This window comes from Pistacia vera, unplaced genomic scaffold (genome assembly GCF_008641045.1).
Source record: "Pistacia vera cultivar Batoury unplaced genomic scaffold, PisVer_v2 Contig249, whole genome shotgun sequence".
Lineage (NCBI taxonomy): Eukaryota > Viridiplantae > Streptophyta > Magnoliopsida > Sapindales > Anacardiaceae > Pistacia > Pistacia vera.
Genome location: NW_022196056.1, coordinates 912766 through 930700, shown reverse-complemented (window position 1 = coordinate 930700; position 17935 = coordinate 912766). Strand labels below are relative to the sequence as shown.

The window sequence follows — 17935 nt, the reverse complement described above, 5'->3', positions numbered from 1 at the left end:
GTGGAAAAGTGTATTTTCGCCAAATCTTGGGTGGGAAAATGTCATTCTCCCTTTAACGTACTTAACACTACTACTTGTGTTAGGATTTTACCCACGTTAAAAGGATTCAAATTGATCAATGTGTTGTCGCTGAAAAGTCAACAAACCAACAGATGCATGTTAAATAAGTAAATGAATTATTGTTAAGAATCTCTAAGAAACATTTCTTTTCGGCTACCAGTTAGAGAGATGTTTAAGATTTACTTCTGTTGCTCATTGTATGATACTAAAATCAATGACTTCTTAAGTCCTACAGTTATGGGGAGCTTTTAATACGTCACATCGCTTGGTTAGAAAGTAATGGTTAGCTTCATTAAAGTCATATCTTTTTTTTTTTTTTTTTTTTTTTTAATAATGATTAACTAATACTTCACAGTCATACACGGTGTGTATAAATAGAGGCATTGGGAGTGCAACTACAACCTCATACAAGTCATTCCACCCAACACTTGTCCTGAAAACCTTCCTAAACCAAAATGGCTCTTTATTGTCAGGTTACTTCATCACCTTCATTAACTTGTAAAAGATTGCCGCCTTTAAACAGCTCCTTAGTTGGATCATCCGGCAACATCATTGGTCGAGCTGGTAGATCAGTACTCAAATGTATAGCTGCAACCAAAACGTCCGACGAAACCATTGTTAGACGATCAGCCAATTACCCACCTTCCATTTGGCCACATGATTTTGCTCAATCACTTGCCAGTAACTATGTGGTATATTTATGTTGTCACTTAACTTTTATTTCTTATACTTATATAAGCATATGGTTCGTATATGTATTTATAAGCAATGTTTTAAAACCCAACCCGGGGTGAAACCCGGCAAAGTTGTCGGGTTCCGGGTTGACCGGTTGAAAAAAAACTTCTAAAATTCAGCAAATATACCCCTAAAAATTAAGTTAAGTCCTATAGGTTTGAAATTTAGCAAACACACCCCAAATACAAATCTGCCGGTGACTAGTTGGCAACAACAACATCTCAGATGCAAGTCCAATCGTCCTTTGAGCCAATTCTCCTTAAAATATACCCCAGATCTGGCCGAAATAGGTTCGATTTCGGCCAGATCTCATCGACGCGGGCGTCGACAACCCTCCTTATCACCCAAAAATTACTTCCCTCTTCCTCCTGACCAAAACCCACCTCACCCCACCCCCGTTAGCCTTGCCAATTGCTGGCAAAAGGCAGTTGTTCCTGCTTCTAGTTTTGTTCGATTTTCGATCGATTTACTCACGGGAAATTAACTCCATTACCACCATTACATTCATCGGCACTTCCTCTTCAAAAGTCCCAACATCCCTGCCGTCAATTGTTTGCCAATCATTCTCCCAAATCCTAGGGTTTTGGGTGAATAGGAAAAATATTAACCCAGCTCGTTAAAGCTTCCAGGTCTCGGTTGAACCGGTTAAACTGGCTAGGTCGAGCTGGGTTTTAAAATATTGTTTAGAAGTTATTAAACTTAATTAGTTCTGATATATGCAGGGAGAACCGTTTGCCAAACGGGTTGAAAAGCTTAAGGAAGAAGTTAGGTTGATGCTTAATTCGGTGGATCCATTACATCAACTAGAGCTTATCGATGACTTGGAAAGACTTGGAGTATCTTATCACTTTCAGGAGGAAATAAAGAGAATCCTTAAAAAGATACACAACAATAATTCCAGCAATTATAACAAAAGAAAAGAAAGTTTACATGTAGTAGCTCTTGAATTCAGACTTTTAAGACAACATGGCTATGATATACCTACAGGTACATAATATATATCTATCACATACACAAAAAGTTGCGATCTATAGTCATTTATACACAATTTTTCTACCAAATATAAAATTTATTGGATTCGTGAGATTCTTTTATAGTGCAATGTGATGGAAAAAGTAATTAATTTCCCTTTCATTCTTGCATCCTTTTTCCAGAAATTTTTGAAAATTTCAGGGATGAGAAAGGAAACTTCAGGCCATGCCTCAAAGATGATTGCAGAGGAATTTTATCTATGTATGAAGCTGCATTTCTTTTGAAAGAAGGAGAGAATTCTATCTTTGATGATTTTAGAAATTTCACAACCTCCTACCTCAAGGAATATGTGAAAGAAAACAAAGATCAATATCTTTCCACTGTAGTGAGCCATGAGTTAGAGCTTCCACGGTATTGGAGGATGCCAAGATTGGAGGCAAGGTGGTTCATAGATGTATATGAGACAAGACCTGACATGAACAGTATCGTGCTTGAGCTTGCTAAACTCGATTTTAACATGGTGCAAGCAACGCACCAAGAGGATATGAAGTCGGCATCAAGGTAAGACTCTAGCTATACCTAATTAAGAGCGGGTAAAGTTGTTGATTTAATATCTAAACATGAAACTACAACATAAATATAAAAAGCAATTAATAAACTAAAAATCATTGGAACTTCTTAAATATCTTATTCACATGATGATGTTCTTATTCATATAAAGGAAGTGGAAGAAGATGGGTCTCGGAGATCAACTTAGTAGTTTTGCACGGGATAGCTGGATGGTGAGTTTCTTTNTTGAGATCTCTCCATCACAAGGTAAGTAAATCCCAACCCAAATGAGATTTGAGAATTTTCTTGATTAGGGTTTTAAGAGCAGGGTTTTAATAGCAATTATGGATGTATGTTATATGCTATGTTATTGAGTCTCAAATGGAGATTATTATTGCTTTGTGGTTGTTCATACATTTCAATTATGAGAAGTGAGATGTGGGTTGGAAAGGTAGTGTGAGATGGAATTGAAGGATATTGAGAAATCCTTTTTGGAAGTGTTATTCTTTGGCAGGAATTATGGCTATGTGAGGGAGTTTTCTCCCTTTTTGGATGGTTAGAGAAAGACATAGAATTATTGTTATAGTAGAGTCTTGTTATGCACTTGAGTTGTTTGATGAAATGCCTAATAGAGGTTTGAGTATGAGTAGTGAACCTTAATTCATGCAACATTGCATGCTGGCATTTCATAAGTGCATTAGTGGAGATGAACCATCCGTAGGCATTAATTGTGCACTGAGAAGTGATTTAAGAAAGAGTAGAAAACTTTGTGTATGCACTTGCTTAATGAGTAGAGAACTTTGTGAATGCAGTTACTTTAAGGGTAGAGTGAATGAAAAGAGCATTAGAAATGGGTTGATGCTTTGTGATAATCACTCGACAGTTATTAGAAATGGGTTGATGCTTTGTGATCATCAACCTATAGTTATTAGAAATGGGTTGATGCTTTGTGATAATCACCCGACAGTTATTAGAAACGGGTTGATGCTTTGTGATCGTCATCCAAAAGTCATGAGGAACGGGTAGATGCTTTGTGGTCTCCACCCGATAGTTACAAAAACCGGGTAGGTGCTTCGTGATCCCCACTCGGTAGTCACTAAGAGCGGGTTGGTGCTGTGTGAACGCCATCCGGCCCTCCCTCCGGTAAGATGAGACCATGACGTTTAGTAGAAAACAATAGAAAGAAAGTGTGAGGAAAGAATTAAGAGAAATACATACGGGGATAGACAGATAGAGGGTTTACTTACTGAGCATTATTTTTTGCTCACCCCGTTATTTTCCTTTGTGGATGCAGGATCTAGATGATGATGTAGTCGGAGGGGCGTCGGCAAGCGAGGAGCAATAGCTACACTGTTTCCCCTGTTTTTGTCTTTTTAAATGGCATTTTGTAAATAATGCTCTTTGTGTATAAAAGACTTATTACTTAAAAAAAAAAAAGTTTTGGGCCCATTTTCTATTATTATTATGCATGCATTGTACTAGTTTACAGCAGTTGTTACAACTATGTCTGCTACAGTGAAAGTAAAATAAGAAGCAAATAAAATAGGTTGACAGAGATTTATGTTATATGGAGTACGATCGGAATTTAAAAATTAGAATAGATATATTTTTGGAGAAGTCATTTAAGACAAACAAATAAGTTTTAATCTTTATTTAAAAGCCAAAATTTTTAGTTTTTTTCTATTAAGAGGAATATTATTGATTCTCAGTCTTAAGTGATTAAATATCTAAATATAAAAGATTCATTTTTTCTAATATTTTAAGAAATGATGGAGGAAATAATTTTTGAAAAGGATTTCTCATTATTGTATTTGAATGGACACCAATTCCACACTATCTACAAGTCCATAATTTTAACAATTAGTTTCTTGATTACCTAACTATTCACATTAATTTTATTCATGAAATGGGTGAAATATATAGTATAGGATTAGATAGAAATCACGTTCAATTCATTTTTTTTTTTNAGAAAATTCTAGAAAGTTAATATTTCATTTTTCTTAATGTTCTGCAATACCAGCTTTACAATTTATATACAAGAGAATTGTATCGATCCTTGTCAAATTGCATCTACATCGTTCATATTGACATAAACAAACACAAAACTATATCTTCTTCACCATTTGATCTCAATAAGAAGAGCCAACTTCTCTACTGCAAGAGAAAGTTGCATCTCTAGAATCATGAAGAACGTGTGAAAGAGCTAATGTTTTTCTTCTGCTCTAAAAACGACTTCGTATTAGGGCCATATTATGAATACAAAAACGACGATAGGGACTGCCATTCTTGTAGGCTTTGCTTGAGTTGAAGCTTGAACATTTTATTCAACATTGTCCCTCAAGCTAAACTCAGCAAAGACTAGATAAAAAAAAAATCATTCAAGTTACTGTCAACATCATCCCTTAAGCTCAAGCTTAGCTCAGCTCAACTTATTTACTGTCAACCTCTTTTTGTTTCACTTTCTTCTGCTTCAACTAACTTCTACTTTGAACTGGAATTTGAAGCTTGCTCAGGTTAGGCTAATCGTCCCTCAAGCTCAAATTCTAGAGATGAGGAGGCAAAGAGACGAAGTTGGTCATGAAGAGTTCGAAAGCGAGAGCTGGAGAGTGGCTTTGTTAGAATATTGACAATTTGTAAAGTGAAGGAAAAATACTATACAACCAGACATTTGGATTGAACCATTTCCCTCACAAAATGCACATCAATTTCAATGTGTTTAGTGGGAGCCTGGAAGATGGGATTAGAGGTAAGAGCCCTTGCATTTGTGTTGTCACACTAGAGGACAAGAATGTTTGGAACAAAGATATGGAGTTCTTGAATAAATTCCGAAGTCAAGCTATTTCATTGGAAGCTTGGGCTAAGGCACGGTACTCTGCCTCAGTAGAGGATAAGGCTACCACCTGTTGTTTCTTGGAACACCATTGGATCAGATTGAAGCCAAGGAAGATATAATATCCACTAGTGATTTTTGATCATATGTGCTACTAGCCCAGTCAACATCAACATCAACATATCATTCATGCTGTAATGTAGAACCTTTACTGAAAGTTAAACCATGACTTAGAGTCCCTTTAATATAACGAAGGACATGGTTGCATGCCTGCCAGTGGTTAAGAGTTTGAGCCTTGAGAAATTGACTCAATTTGTTCACCACAAATGAGAGATTAGGCCTGGTCATGGTGAGATACTGTAAGGCCCCAATGAAACTTATGTAGACAATAGGTCGTTCAAAAAGGGGACTATCATCAAGACTTAGTGGACCTAAGAATTATCAAAGTGGCATAGGGATTGCAATTTGTCATGCCATATTTGAGTAGAATTTCCTGAGCATACTTTCTTTGATTAAGTTGCAATCCTTGACTAGTATGAACCACAGAAATGCCTAGAAAGCAGTTAATAGAGTCGAGAATTTTGAGACTAAAAGTATTGTCCAAATTTGTCGCCACCTGTCGAATCAATGAGGGGTCATTCCTTGTTAACAAATTATCATCTACGTAGACAAGTATGTAAACAAATTTGCTGCCTTGATGATTATAGAAGAGATTGGAATCAGAGGTGGAGTTCTTGAAATTTTTCTATAGTAGAGTAGTCTTAAGCTTGTTAAACTAGGCCCGTGGTGCCTGTTTCAAACCATACAACGCCTTGTACAATTTACAAATATGTTGAGGTTTAGAAGGATCAATGAACCCTTCAGGTTGAGGCATGTAGACCGACTCAGTAAGATCACCATTAAGGAGGACGTTATTGACATCAACCTATTGAACATCCCAAACGTGACTGACCACAAGAGATAGAATGACACAAATTATGGAGGCCTTGATTACATGGGAATAGGTTTTGAAGTAGTCAACCCCCGGAGTTTGATGGAATCCCTTGGCAACAAGTCTTGCCTTGTAGCGTTGGACACTGCCATCAACATTCAGTTTCACCTTAAAAACCCACTTATTGCCAACTAAAGTCATATCATCTGTATATGGAACTAAGGACTANGACCGAGTCATTCTCCTTGGGGAGCCCCAATCCTGTTTGTGAAAAAGAAAGATGGATCACTAAGGATGTGTATTGATTATAGGGAGCTGAATAAAGTTACAGTGAAGAATAAGTACCCACTACCCCGGATAGATGACCTTTTCAATTAGTTGAAAGGAGCGGCAGTGTTCTCCAAAATTGATTTGAGGTCCGGGTATCATCAGGTAAGAGTAGTTGAGCAAGATGTGGCTAATACTGCCTTTCGTACAAGATATGGGCATTATGAATTTGTAGTAATGCCTTTTGGCTTGACTAATGCCCCAGCAGTTTTTATGGACTTGATGATCAGGGTATTCCATGAGTATTTGGATAAGTTTATTATTGTTTTCATTAACGGCATCCTGATTTATTCTACGTCGAGGGAAGAACATGAGGAACACTTGCGATTAGTATTGCAGCGACTGAGAGAAAAGAAGTTGTGTGCTAAATTTTCTAAGTGTGAGTTTTGGCTTGATCAAGTGATATTCTTGGGCATACTGTCGTCGAAGGAAAGGATTTCGGTAGATCCGAGTAAAGTGCAGGCAATCCTTGAATGGCAGAAGCCGAGAACAGTGAAAGAAGTTAGGAGTTTTTTAGGCCTAGCAGGTTACTACTGGCGATTTGTATCGGGATTCGCCCAGTTGGCTAAACCGTTGACANTAACAAAAGAGTGGTTTGGGTCCGTAGAACGAGCCACAGGTTTATTTCCCATGTCAAACCGGGAGAAGATCCGGTATGCGAGTTTCTTGTTTCGGGGTGATGCCTGAATTTGGTGGGAATTAATGGAAGAAACTCATGATGTGATAGCAATGACTTGGGAAGAGTTCAGGAAAGAGTTTGAGGCCGAGTATAGCACAGAGGACCAAGTTCATGAGAAGGTCCAAGAATTTATCAGCTTACAGCAAGGGACTAGTGCCGTGAAGGAGTACTCGGTGAAATTCAATTCCCTTGCAAGGTTTGCACCCGGAATAGTTAGTACTCCAGCTTTGAAAAGGGATAAGTTTGTGTACGGGTTGAAGCCGGAGATAGCCCAGGATATAATGACAAGTTCCAATCCTCCTCCAAATTATAGTGAGGCTTTGAGGCGGGCAATGAAGACGGAGATTTTTGAGAATAAAATTTCCCCAGTAGGTTCCTCGACAGGAGGACCAAGTAAGCCACCCTCCGCCCTCCAGAGAGAGAAACATGAGGGTGTAAAAGGTAAAGACATGAAGAATCAGAAGAAGAAGTTTCAGTATAGACAGAACAGAAGAGAGTGGAAGAATAAGCGGCCTCGGATGGAAGGGTTTCCTCTTTGCCCTAAATGCGAGAAGAATCACCCCGGAGAATGTCTGAGGGACCAGAGAGTGTGTTATAGGTGCCGACAGCCAGGGCATATGATGAGAGATTGTAAAGCTCCTCTTCCACCACCCGCCCAGAGTTCAGAAGGTACTGCGAATGCTAGAGTGTTTACTATGGCACAGGGTGAAGCAGAGGCCCGTCCATCAGTCGTTATTGGTCAGTTATTATTTCATTCAGTTCCTTTATATGCTTTAATTGATTCAGGAGCCACTCATTCATTTATATCATATGGGATGATTGAGAGATTAGGTTTGAAACCTATTAGAGTGACTCAACCCATTAAGATGGAGTTACCCGATGGGGTTAGTGTTCTGACGCAAGAGATGTTGTCGGGAGAGTCCATGGTGATCCAGGGTAGAGAGTTAACAATTGATTTAATAGTTTTTGATATGCCCGACTTTGATGTGATTCTGGGCATGGATTTCCTAGGGAGATATGGAGTGGAGATTGACTGGCAGAGAAAAAGAAAGCGAGATTTAACCTCGATAGTGGAGATAGTTAGTTTTGGAGAGGGCCATCAGTTGAGCGTACTGATTAGTAGTGTGAAAGCTAGAAAGATGTTGAGAAAGGGGTGTTTGGGATATATTGCCCATGTAGTGCAGTGTGGTGATGTTCCATAGCTAGAGATTCAGAGGGTGCCAGTAGTTCGAGACTTCTAGATGTGTTTCCGGAAGAGTTATCGGGCTTGTCCCAGAAAGGGAGGTAGAATTTAGTATCGAACTAGCACCAGGGACAACACCAATATCTAAAGCCCCTTATCGAATGGCCCCAGCTGAACTTCAAGAATTAAACAAGCAACTCCAAGAGCTTTTAGATAAAGGCTTATCCGATCGAGTCATTTCCTTGGGGAGCCCAATCCTGTTGTGAAAAAGAAAGAGGATCACTAAGGATGTGTATTGATTATAGGGAGCTGAATAAAGTTACAGTGAAGAATAAGTACCACTACCCGGATAGATGACCTTTTCAATAGTTGAAAGGAGCGGCAGTGTTCTCCAAAATTGATTGAGGTCCGGGTATCATCAGGTAAGAGTAGTTGAGCAAGATGTGGCTAAAATGCCTTTGTACAAGATATGGGCATTATGAATTGTAGTAATGCCTTTTGGCTGACTAATGCCCCAGCAGTTTTTAGGACTTGATGATCAGGGTATTCCATGAGTATTTGGATAAGTTTATTATGTTTTCATTAACGGCATCTGATTTATTCTACGTCGAGGAGAGAACATGAGGAAACACTTGCGATTAGTATTGCAGCGGACTGAGAGAAAAGAAGTTGTGTGCTAAATTTTCTAAGTGTGAGTTTTGGCTTGATCAAGTGATTCTGGGCATACTGTCGTCGAAGGAAAGGATTTCGGTAGATCCGAGTAAAGTGCAGGCAATCCTGAATGGCAGAAGCCGAGAACGTGAAAGAAGTTAGGAGTTTTTTAGGCCTAGCAGGTTACTACTGGCGATTGTATCGGGATTCGCCCAGTTGGCTAAACCGTTGACAACTCTTACCAAACAGAAAATCCTTTTGTCTAGCCAGCAGCATGTGAAGAAAGCTTCCAAGAGTTGGAAGAAGAGGTTAACAACAGCTCATGTATTAGTGTTACCATAGGAGGGTGTAGATTATGACATTATACAGATGTGTCTCTGCAGGGACTTGGCGCGTGCTGATGCAGTTAGGTGGTTATAGCTTATGTTCTCGTCAACTGAAAGGTAGAGTATGAGACCAGATACCTACGCATGACCTAGAGTTGGCGGCCGTGGTCTTTGCCTTAAAGATTTGAAGGCATTACCTTATGGTGTAAAGAGTAATATCTACACCGATCATAAGAGTTTAAAGTATTTCTTCACTCAAAAGGAGTTGAATATGAGGCAGAGAAGGTGGTTAAGGTTATGAATGTGAGATCAAGTATCAACTGGGGAAAAGCCAATGTAGTAGCCGATGCCTGAGTAGAAAAGCCTATTTATTCCGACTTACCAAGCAAGAAGAAAGAGTTAATAGAAGAATTGTCTAAAGAACAGATTGAAGTGGTTCCGGGAAGAGTTGCCAGTCTAGAGGTACAGTTTACTTTACTGGGGGGAAATCAGAGAAAAGCAAGTGGTCGATAAGTGATGTCAGAAAACAGTTCAGCAAGTGCTGAGGGCAAGACATCAAAATTCTTATGAGAGATGATGTCCTCTATTTCAGGAATCGGTTGTGCATTCTTCCGAATGAGGAGTTGAAACAGAAAATCTTATGGAGGCTCATGACACACCGTACAACGCTCATCAGGAGCAACACAAGATGTATCAAGATGTAAAGAAAGGCTATTGGTGGTCAGGTATGAAGAAAGACATTGCAGAGTTGTAGCTAAATGCCTAACTTGTCAGCAAGTGAAAGCAGAACACCAACGGCTGTCAGGGTTGCTTCAACCATTAAGTATTCCAGAATGGGAATGGGAGAGTATTTCGATGGATTTTATCATGGGTCTCCCCAAAGTACAGAAAGGGTGTAATGCTATATGGGTGATTGTGGATAGATTAACCAAATCAGCCTATTTCCTTCAGTAAAGGAGAGCAACCATACAGATCAGTTGACTCAGATTTCCTCAAGGAGGTAGTCAGATTGCATGGTGTGCCCAAGACTATAGTATCAGATAGAGATTCCAGATTTGTTTCAGCCTTCTGGATGGAGTTACAGAGGAGTTTGGGTACCCGTTTAGCTTTCAGTATGCCTATCATCCTCAGACGGATGACCAAACCGGAGAGAACGAATCAGGTACTCGAAGATATGTTGAGAGCCTGTTGCATGGATTATAGAGTATCTTGGCATGAGATGTTACCCTTAGCGGAATTTGCCTATAACAACAGTTATCAGTCTACAATTACAATGGCGCCTTACGAGGCTTTATATGGTAGACGATGTAGGTCTTCGCTACATTGGGATGAAGTAGGGGAAAAAGATGAGTGAGTACCGCTCTTGGGCCAGAGGTGACTCAGAAAAATGGGCGAAGATGTGAAGTGATGTATAATCAGAAATAGAATGATGAAACAAAACCAAGATCGACAGAAGAGTTATGCTGACTTGAAGAGGAAAGAGGTGGAATTCCAAGTGGGCGAAAAAGTGTTTTGAAAGTTTCCCTTACAAGCGAATAATGCGCTTCAGAAGTAGATGGAAGTTAGCACCGAGATATGTAGGTCCATTTGAGGTACTGCAACGAGTGGAAAGGTGGCCTACAGAGTGGCACTATCACTTAGCATAGACAGGGTGCATGATGTCTTCCATGTCTCGATGCTACGGAAATATGTAAGTGATCCCTTCCACATCCTAAGTGTAGAGGACGTTGAGTTATAGAGAATCTAGTTTATGAAGAACGTCAGTCTAGATTTTAGATCGAAGGATTAAAGAGCTTCGGAACAAAAGTGTTCCACTAGTGAAGATCCTTTGGAGGAATCACAAAGTGGAAGAGGCCACTTGGGAAGTAGAAGGGACATACAGAATCGCTTCCCAGAGTATTTGTATGAATTTCAGGGACGAAATTCTTTTAAGGGGGGAAGAATTGTAACGCCCCACTTGAGGTACGTAGCTAATGTTCTTCCTTTGCTCTTATTTGAGTTGGTTTATAGTATGTGTTTGGTTGACCTTTGATTGAGTGATATGTTGAACACTTGCTTTGAAATTGGTTGAAAATAGAAGAAGTTTAGTGTTCTAGGCTTCGCCGGGCGAAGAAGAATCTTCGCCGCGGCGAATAGGTGTGAAGCCCATGGGGAAGCTGTTGACGGGCCGACTAAAATGTTTGTTAATTTTAGATATTTTCTTCCCTAAGGGCATTTTGACCACTCTACCCTAATTAGCAGGAAAAGTGGGGAGTAAAATGTAAGGAAATTTCTGGAGCATTTGTTAATATGGGGGTGTGTTTTAATGAATCAAAGGATATAGATAGAATTCCCAAGGAAGAGTAAGGGCAAAATGGGCATGCTTGTGCATAAATTCATTAAAAGGAATTAAGTCAATGCAAACCCTTCTTCTTCTTCTCCATCGCCACTCTCCTTTCTACTTCCTCTCAATTTTCTTTCATTTGTTCAAGTTTTTTAAGAGGCCTTTTGGAGTGATTGGGATAGGAAATCAATCTAAGGCATCTAAGGTAAGGATTCTTGCTTTGGATGTAGAGTTTTGTGAAATTTGAGGTATTTGAATATTGAGGGCCTTTGGTTGAATTGTTTAAGGGTAGAGAAAAGTCAAGCAAACCAAGAGAAATGAAGTGCTATTGAGATCTCTCCATCACAAAGGTAAGTAAATCCCAACCCAAATGAGATTTGAGAATTTTCTGATAGGGTTTTAAGAGCAGGGTTTTAATAGCAATTAGGATGTATGTTATATGCTATGTTATTGAGTCTCAAATGGAGATATTATTGCTTTGGTGGTGTTCATACATTTCAATTATGAGAAGTGAGATGTGGGTTGGAAAGGTAGTGTGAGATGGAATTGAAGGATATGAGAAAATCCTTTTTGGAAGTGTTATTCTTTGGCAGGAATTATGGGCTATGTGAGGGAGTTTTCTCCCTTTTTGGATGGTTAGAGAAAGACATAGAATTATTGTTATAGTAGAGTCTTGTTATGCACTTGAGTTGTTGATGAAATGCCTAATAGAGGTTTGAGTATGAGTAGTGAACCTTAATTCATGCAACATTGCATGCTGGCATTTCATAAGTGCATTAGTGGAGATGAACCATCCGTAGGCATTAATTGTGCACGAGAAGTGATTTAAGAAAGAGTAGAAAACTTTGGTATGCACTTGCTTAATGAGGAGAGAACTTTGTGAATGCAGTTACTTAAGGGTAGAGTGAATGAAAAGAGCATTAGAAATGGGTTGATGCTTGTGATAATCACTCGACAGTTATTAGAAATGGGTTGATGCTTTGTGATCATCAACCTATAGTTATTAGAGAATGGGTTGATGCTTTGTGATAATCACCCGACAGTTATTAGAAACGGGTTGATGCTTTGTGATCGTCATCCAAAAGTCATGAGGAGAACGGGTAGATGCTTTGTGGTCTCCACCCGATAGTTACAAAAAACGGGTAGGTGCTTCGTGATCCCCACTCGGTAGTCACTAAGAGCGGGTTGGTGCTGTGTGAACGCCATCCGGCCCTCCCTCCGGTAAGATGAGACCATGACGTTTAGTAGAAAACAATAGAAAGAAAGTGTGAGGAAAGAATTAAGAGAAATACATACGGGGATAGACAGATAGAGGGTTTACTACTGAGCATTATTTTTGCTCACCCGTTATTTCCTTTGTGGATGCAGGATCTAGATGATGATGTAGTCGGAGGGGCGTCGGCAAGCGAGGAGCAATAGCTACACTGTTTCCCTGTTTTTGTCTTTTTAAATGGCATTTTGTAAATAATGCTCTTTGTGTATAAAAGACTATTACTTATAAAAAAAAAAAAAAAAAAAAAAAGTTTTGGGCCCATTTTCTATATTATTATGCATGCATTGTACTAGTTTACAGCAGTTGTTACAACTATGTCTGCTACAGTGAAAGTAAAATAAGAAGCAAATAAAATAGGTTGACAGAGATTTATGTTATATGGAGTACGATCGGAATTTAAAAATTAGAATAGATATATTTTGGAGAAGTCATTTAAGACAAACAAATAAGTTTTAATCTTTATTTAAAAGCCAAAATTTTTAGTTTTTTTTCTATTAAGAGGAATATATTGATTCTCAGTCTTAAGTGGATAATTCTAAATATAAAAGATTCATTTTTCTAATATTTTAAGAAATGATGGAGGAAATAATTTTGAAAAGGATTTCTCATTATTGTATTTGAATGGACACCATTCCACACTATCTACAAGTCCATAATTTTAACAATTAGTTTCTTGATTACCTAACTATTACATTAATTTTATTCATGAAATGGGTGAAATATATAGTATAGATTAGATAGAAAATCACGTTCATTCATTTTTTTTTGGGGGGGGGGGGGGGGGGGGGGGGGGGGGGTTGGTGGGGTGTTGTTGTGGGGCTGTGGGGGTGCCGCCGGCTGGTTGCATTCTTCCTTGGGTGGATGCTTTGATCGGAATGTTCTTGTTGGTTTGGCTTTTAGGGGATGGATGGGTTGTATAGCCTCAGAGGTTACTGATAAGAGTGTAATTTATATATTTTTTATTCCTTCCATATTATGTTTTATGCCTAGTTGAGCTGATTAGAGTTTATTTTGTAAGTTTGGCATATTTGGATAGACTTTAGGAAATAATTGAGAAAAGTTTAGGAAATTCCAGATTTTTCGTTATTCTGACCAGTGCTGTGTTTTTCAGGTTTTTCATGGAGTCAGATTTCTCTATTGTAAAAGTGTTCTTCAAAAAACGTAAAGTAGACGAATCAAGCTTTCCAGGAAGGTATTATGGGCGAGAATCCGAGTTTGTTTGGGTTCTCAGTAGTTGTTGCAAAACCGGACCTAGAATCCTAGTCGCGGAAAGATTTCCTGGCTGAGTATTGATTCTTCGAATGGGCCTAACTAGAGCGTCAGATATCGAAAGCAGGTGATTCAAAAGCCCAGATTCATCTACACATCCGGGACTACAACTCTTATGAAGTGATCAAGCCGAGAAAAGATCTTTTACATTACGAGAATCCTGGTGCAAACTGGAGACGAATTCTGTTTTCCATATCTGATAAGATTTTGACAGTTTTGGAAGTCTATCTTTTAGGAAACGTCTAGGAAAGTAATTTCTGTTTTTCATAGGGAAGAATTAAGAAAAAAAGATATATTATTTATTCATGAGTTATCAGGTTAAACGGGAGAACAGCAGTAGAGTATTTTTCTTAGTTTTTTTATCTTCTAAGTCAAGATGTGCGGCTGATCTTCCTTCTTCAGTTCAAGGGGATTTTGAAGCCTAAATTCATGTCATTGGTGTAACTTAACTTCAGTAACATTGTTCTTAATCTCGTTTTTATTAGAATTGTTTATGTTATTCTGTTTTAATTGTTTATGATTCTTGTTTGAGTGATTTAGTTTTGGCCTGCTAAATTGTTTAATCGGAATTTTACTTGTTAGAATTAGGAATTGTGATACGTAATTGTCCTTTTTCTATTCAACGAGTAACACATGATGATAGATGATTATGGACAAGTTTTCAATCTGTTGTCTTGAATAACATAACCTAAGTTAAATAATCCGAGCTTGCATGATTGTTGCTTAGATTGATCTATTTTCTTAATTCTTAAGGCTGCCATTGAATTGAATTTAGAGAGCTTGTTCTAGGTTGTTCAAGGGTTAGTATCTACTCGAAGAGCTTATTTTAGTAGTGACAACTAAGGGAGAATTTGGGTAACGGAGCTTGTTGTTTCCTAGGGTCAATAGTTCCATAATAACGAGATAGAATAGTGTTACGGTTAGTTCATATCCAATGCATGTTTAGGTGGATCTTGAACTGAGAACTGATGGTTTTTAATATGATACCTTCATTAGAGATTTCTTTGTGTTACTTTAGTTTGATTTGACTACAACCCCCTTTCATTACTATTGTCATGTTTACTGTTTAGGGTTTTATTTTATTTTTTTGTTGTTTTCATTGTTTTAGAATATAGAAATTAATCTAACCATTTCCTGTGGGATCGACCCTTGCTTACCTTATATACAATTCAGTAGTTAGGTTAGGAAGGTTATTAATTTGGAACATTCGGCACGCTGCCAGTTACCACCCTTTGGTATGCAATGTATTGTGAAGAGTTGGGAAGGTCTTTGGTTTTTGGATACTAATGAACCTAACTTAGGGCATGTTCTGTGGTAGGTGGGTTTCTTTGTATTCTTTAATCTCTGCTTACTTCTATATTTTTGACAAGAGAAATGGAAAAAAGAGAAGATTAGGAGTTGTCTTGATAGTATCATTCTTTTACTCCTAACCAAGGCTTGTCTTGAGGTAGGTTGGCCAGTTTTTAGGTCTTTTGTATATTCTTTCTCCCTTTCTATGAAAAGTTTACTTACTCCCTCAACAAAAAAAATAAAATAAAATAAAAAAATCATGTTCACTTTAAGTTTGAAACTCAAAGTACACGAATTTATGTCATTCCTTACCTAAAAAAATAGGATTGGTTACTTTACTTTACTTCACTTCGATTATTATTAATAGTACTATTATTATTTTATAATTTTGGATTGTTTAATGGTAATAATACCAACTAAAATGAAATTACAGTAGGTCTAGCTAGCTTGCAATTTATACGGTGTCATGTGGGTGCAATCCCTTATTCAAACTTTCAGTTTATTTGATAAATTATGATCTTGAGTTTATTTGAAATGATTTTTTTTTTAGTTTTAATTTTTTCGAACTTTCAGTTTAATTATCTAAAGTTTTATTTTAGAAATAATGATTGTAGATGTATAGCATACATGAAGGGAATGAAATGTTAATCACTAGTGATAAATCTTCATGAATGTTATGCCTGAAAAAAGTAGGGCTGACGCAAGGCCCAATCAGCATGAAAAGTGAGAGCTTAGGTAGACCTGCAGCCGTGCAGACGTAGCCACGTCGTGCAAAGACATGAGCAGCATGCTTCTGTCAGTGCAGTGGGTGTGCGTCGGACTAACTAGGAGCTAGAGAGATTCCACGTGTCCAATCCCTGCTCCAAATCGCGTAAATCGCTCCAGAAGGTGGGCAACGAGATATAAAGAAGGATTTGCACAGATAATCTCACCATATCACAGATTTAGTAATTATCACCTTAACCCATCCCACTATAAATAGAGGACTTCTCTCTCATTTTAGAGTATTAGCTGGTCTCTCTCAAAAAGAGCATACACGCTCTCTTACTTGTAATCATTTGTAAAATCGGCTCGCTGAGCACGACCTGACCATTATTATTAATATAATACCAGTGGACGTAGGACTTGCTTCCTTGAGTATTTGAACCACTTTAAACACTGTTCTCCATTCCTTTCACTCTCATTCTCCCATTCACGTGTGTCTTCTAGGCCAACTCAGCATTTCACACGTGCGTTTGATTGGTGTCAAAATCACGCATCAACAATTTGGCGTTAGAAGGAGGGCCCCCTGATTTAGTATTCATCCTTCATCAGGAGAATCTCTAACCAACTAGTCCTACAACAGCAAATGGCACGCAGATTCGAATCTGAGCGACCCCATAATGATGAGGAGGATATCCCTTAGGTGCAAGAGGGCACCTCTTCCGAAATGCCCCTAGTTCCGCAAAATCTTGCAAGGGACATTCCCTCAAGCTCCCGGCGTGATCCAGCCATCGTGAACTACCTAGAGAGGTTCAACAATACTCTTCAAACGGTTAACCGAAGGTTGGACTGTTTGGACTGGGTTGCACCACCCGTATCAAATGAGACGATGCCATTGCCAAAAACGCCTACAAGTCACATGAAAGCGCGGAAAAAGGTGATAGCTTGTGCCACGTGCACTACAGTGTGTCAAATGAAGGGACAGCAGGTGGCAAACAATAGGCCTAGGGGCTTTAAGGGACCAGCAAACACTGACCGCACCCTAGGTAGAATACCCGTGGCGCAAAGACTCAGTGACAGGTCGCAGATCGAGCTGTCCCATGCCATGTTGCGCGAGCACTCTCGCGGGAGATTCCCATCACTAGAATAACGACCCTGAACAACGTCACGTGGGAAGTGCCTACCGTCAGCAGGTTGGTTCGCACCACTGCAGAGGTCGGGAAAGTTCCCCGGGCCAGTAATCACCATCGCACGACTCTAACCAGCGTGAGTCAAGAGCGGTCGAAACTACCAGCCGAAGCGAGAAGGAATCCGATCTCTAGATTTTCCTCAACCGCACTCGAGAGGGTCGAACCCGCATGGGGGAAAGCAATCCCCAGTAGCTCCACTGCCTCAGATTGAAAAGCTATAGTGAGCTATCGATTAGTTAAAGGCCCAGAAAAATGATCGAGGGTAGGTCGTAGAAGGGTCGTTTTTTCGCGGCTGTGTTAGCCGCCCCTATCCCATCCAGATTCAGAATGCCCGATATGAGGGTGTTCGATGGGAATTCAGATCCGCAGGATCACCTGTACGAATTCAATGACCTGATGGAACTTCATCAAGTCTCTGATTTGGCAAAATGCTGATGCTTGGAGGTAACTCTTACATCTCACGCCAAGCGGTGGTTCAGGTCGCTCCCGGCGAGATCAATCAACTCGTGGAATCAAATGAACTCAACATTCTTGAGACACTTCCAAGCGAACCAGAAGTTCTTGATGCCTTTGAGTTATCTCAGTAACATAAGGCAAGAGAGGGATGAATCCCTCCAATCCTATATCGACAGATTCCATATAGAG

The 17935-nt window shown here is 39.1% G+C and overlaps 1 protein-coding gene across 1 annotated transcript in view; it reads left to right on the top strand.

Moving 5' to 3' along the window:
- Positions 1-508: 508 nt before the first annotated feature.
- LOC116132141 (terpene synthase 10-like) overlaps positions 509-17935 on the top strand; it is a 29931-nt gene continuing 12504 nt past the window's right edge. Inside the window, exons 1-4 of the mRNA XM_031417802.1 lie at positions 509-752; positions 1518-1782; positions 1950-2328; positions 2489-2523. Of these exons, the coding sequence (XP_031273662.1) occupies positions 516-752; positions 1518-1782; positions 1950-2328; positions 2489-2523 (916 nt within the window). The 5' untranslated portion in view covers positions 509-515. The remainder of the gene's footprint in view (positions 753-1517; positions 1783-1949; positions 2329-2488; positions 2524-17935) is intronic.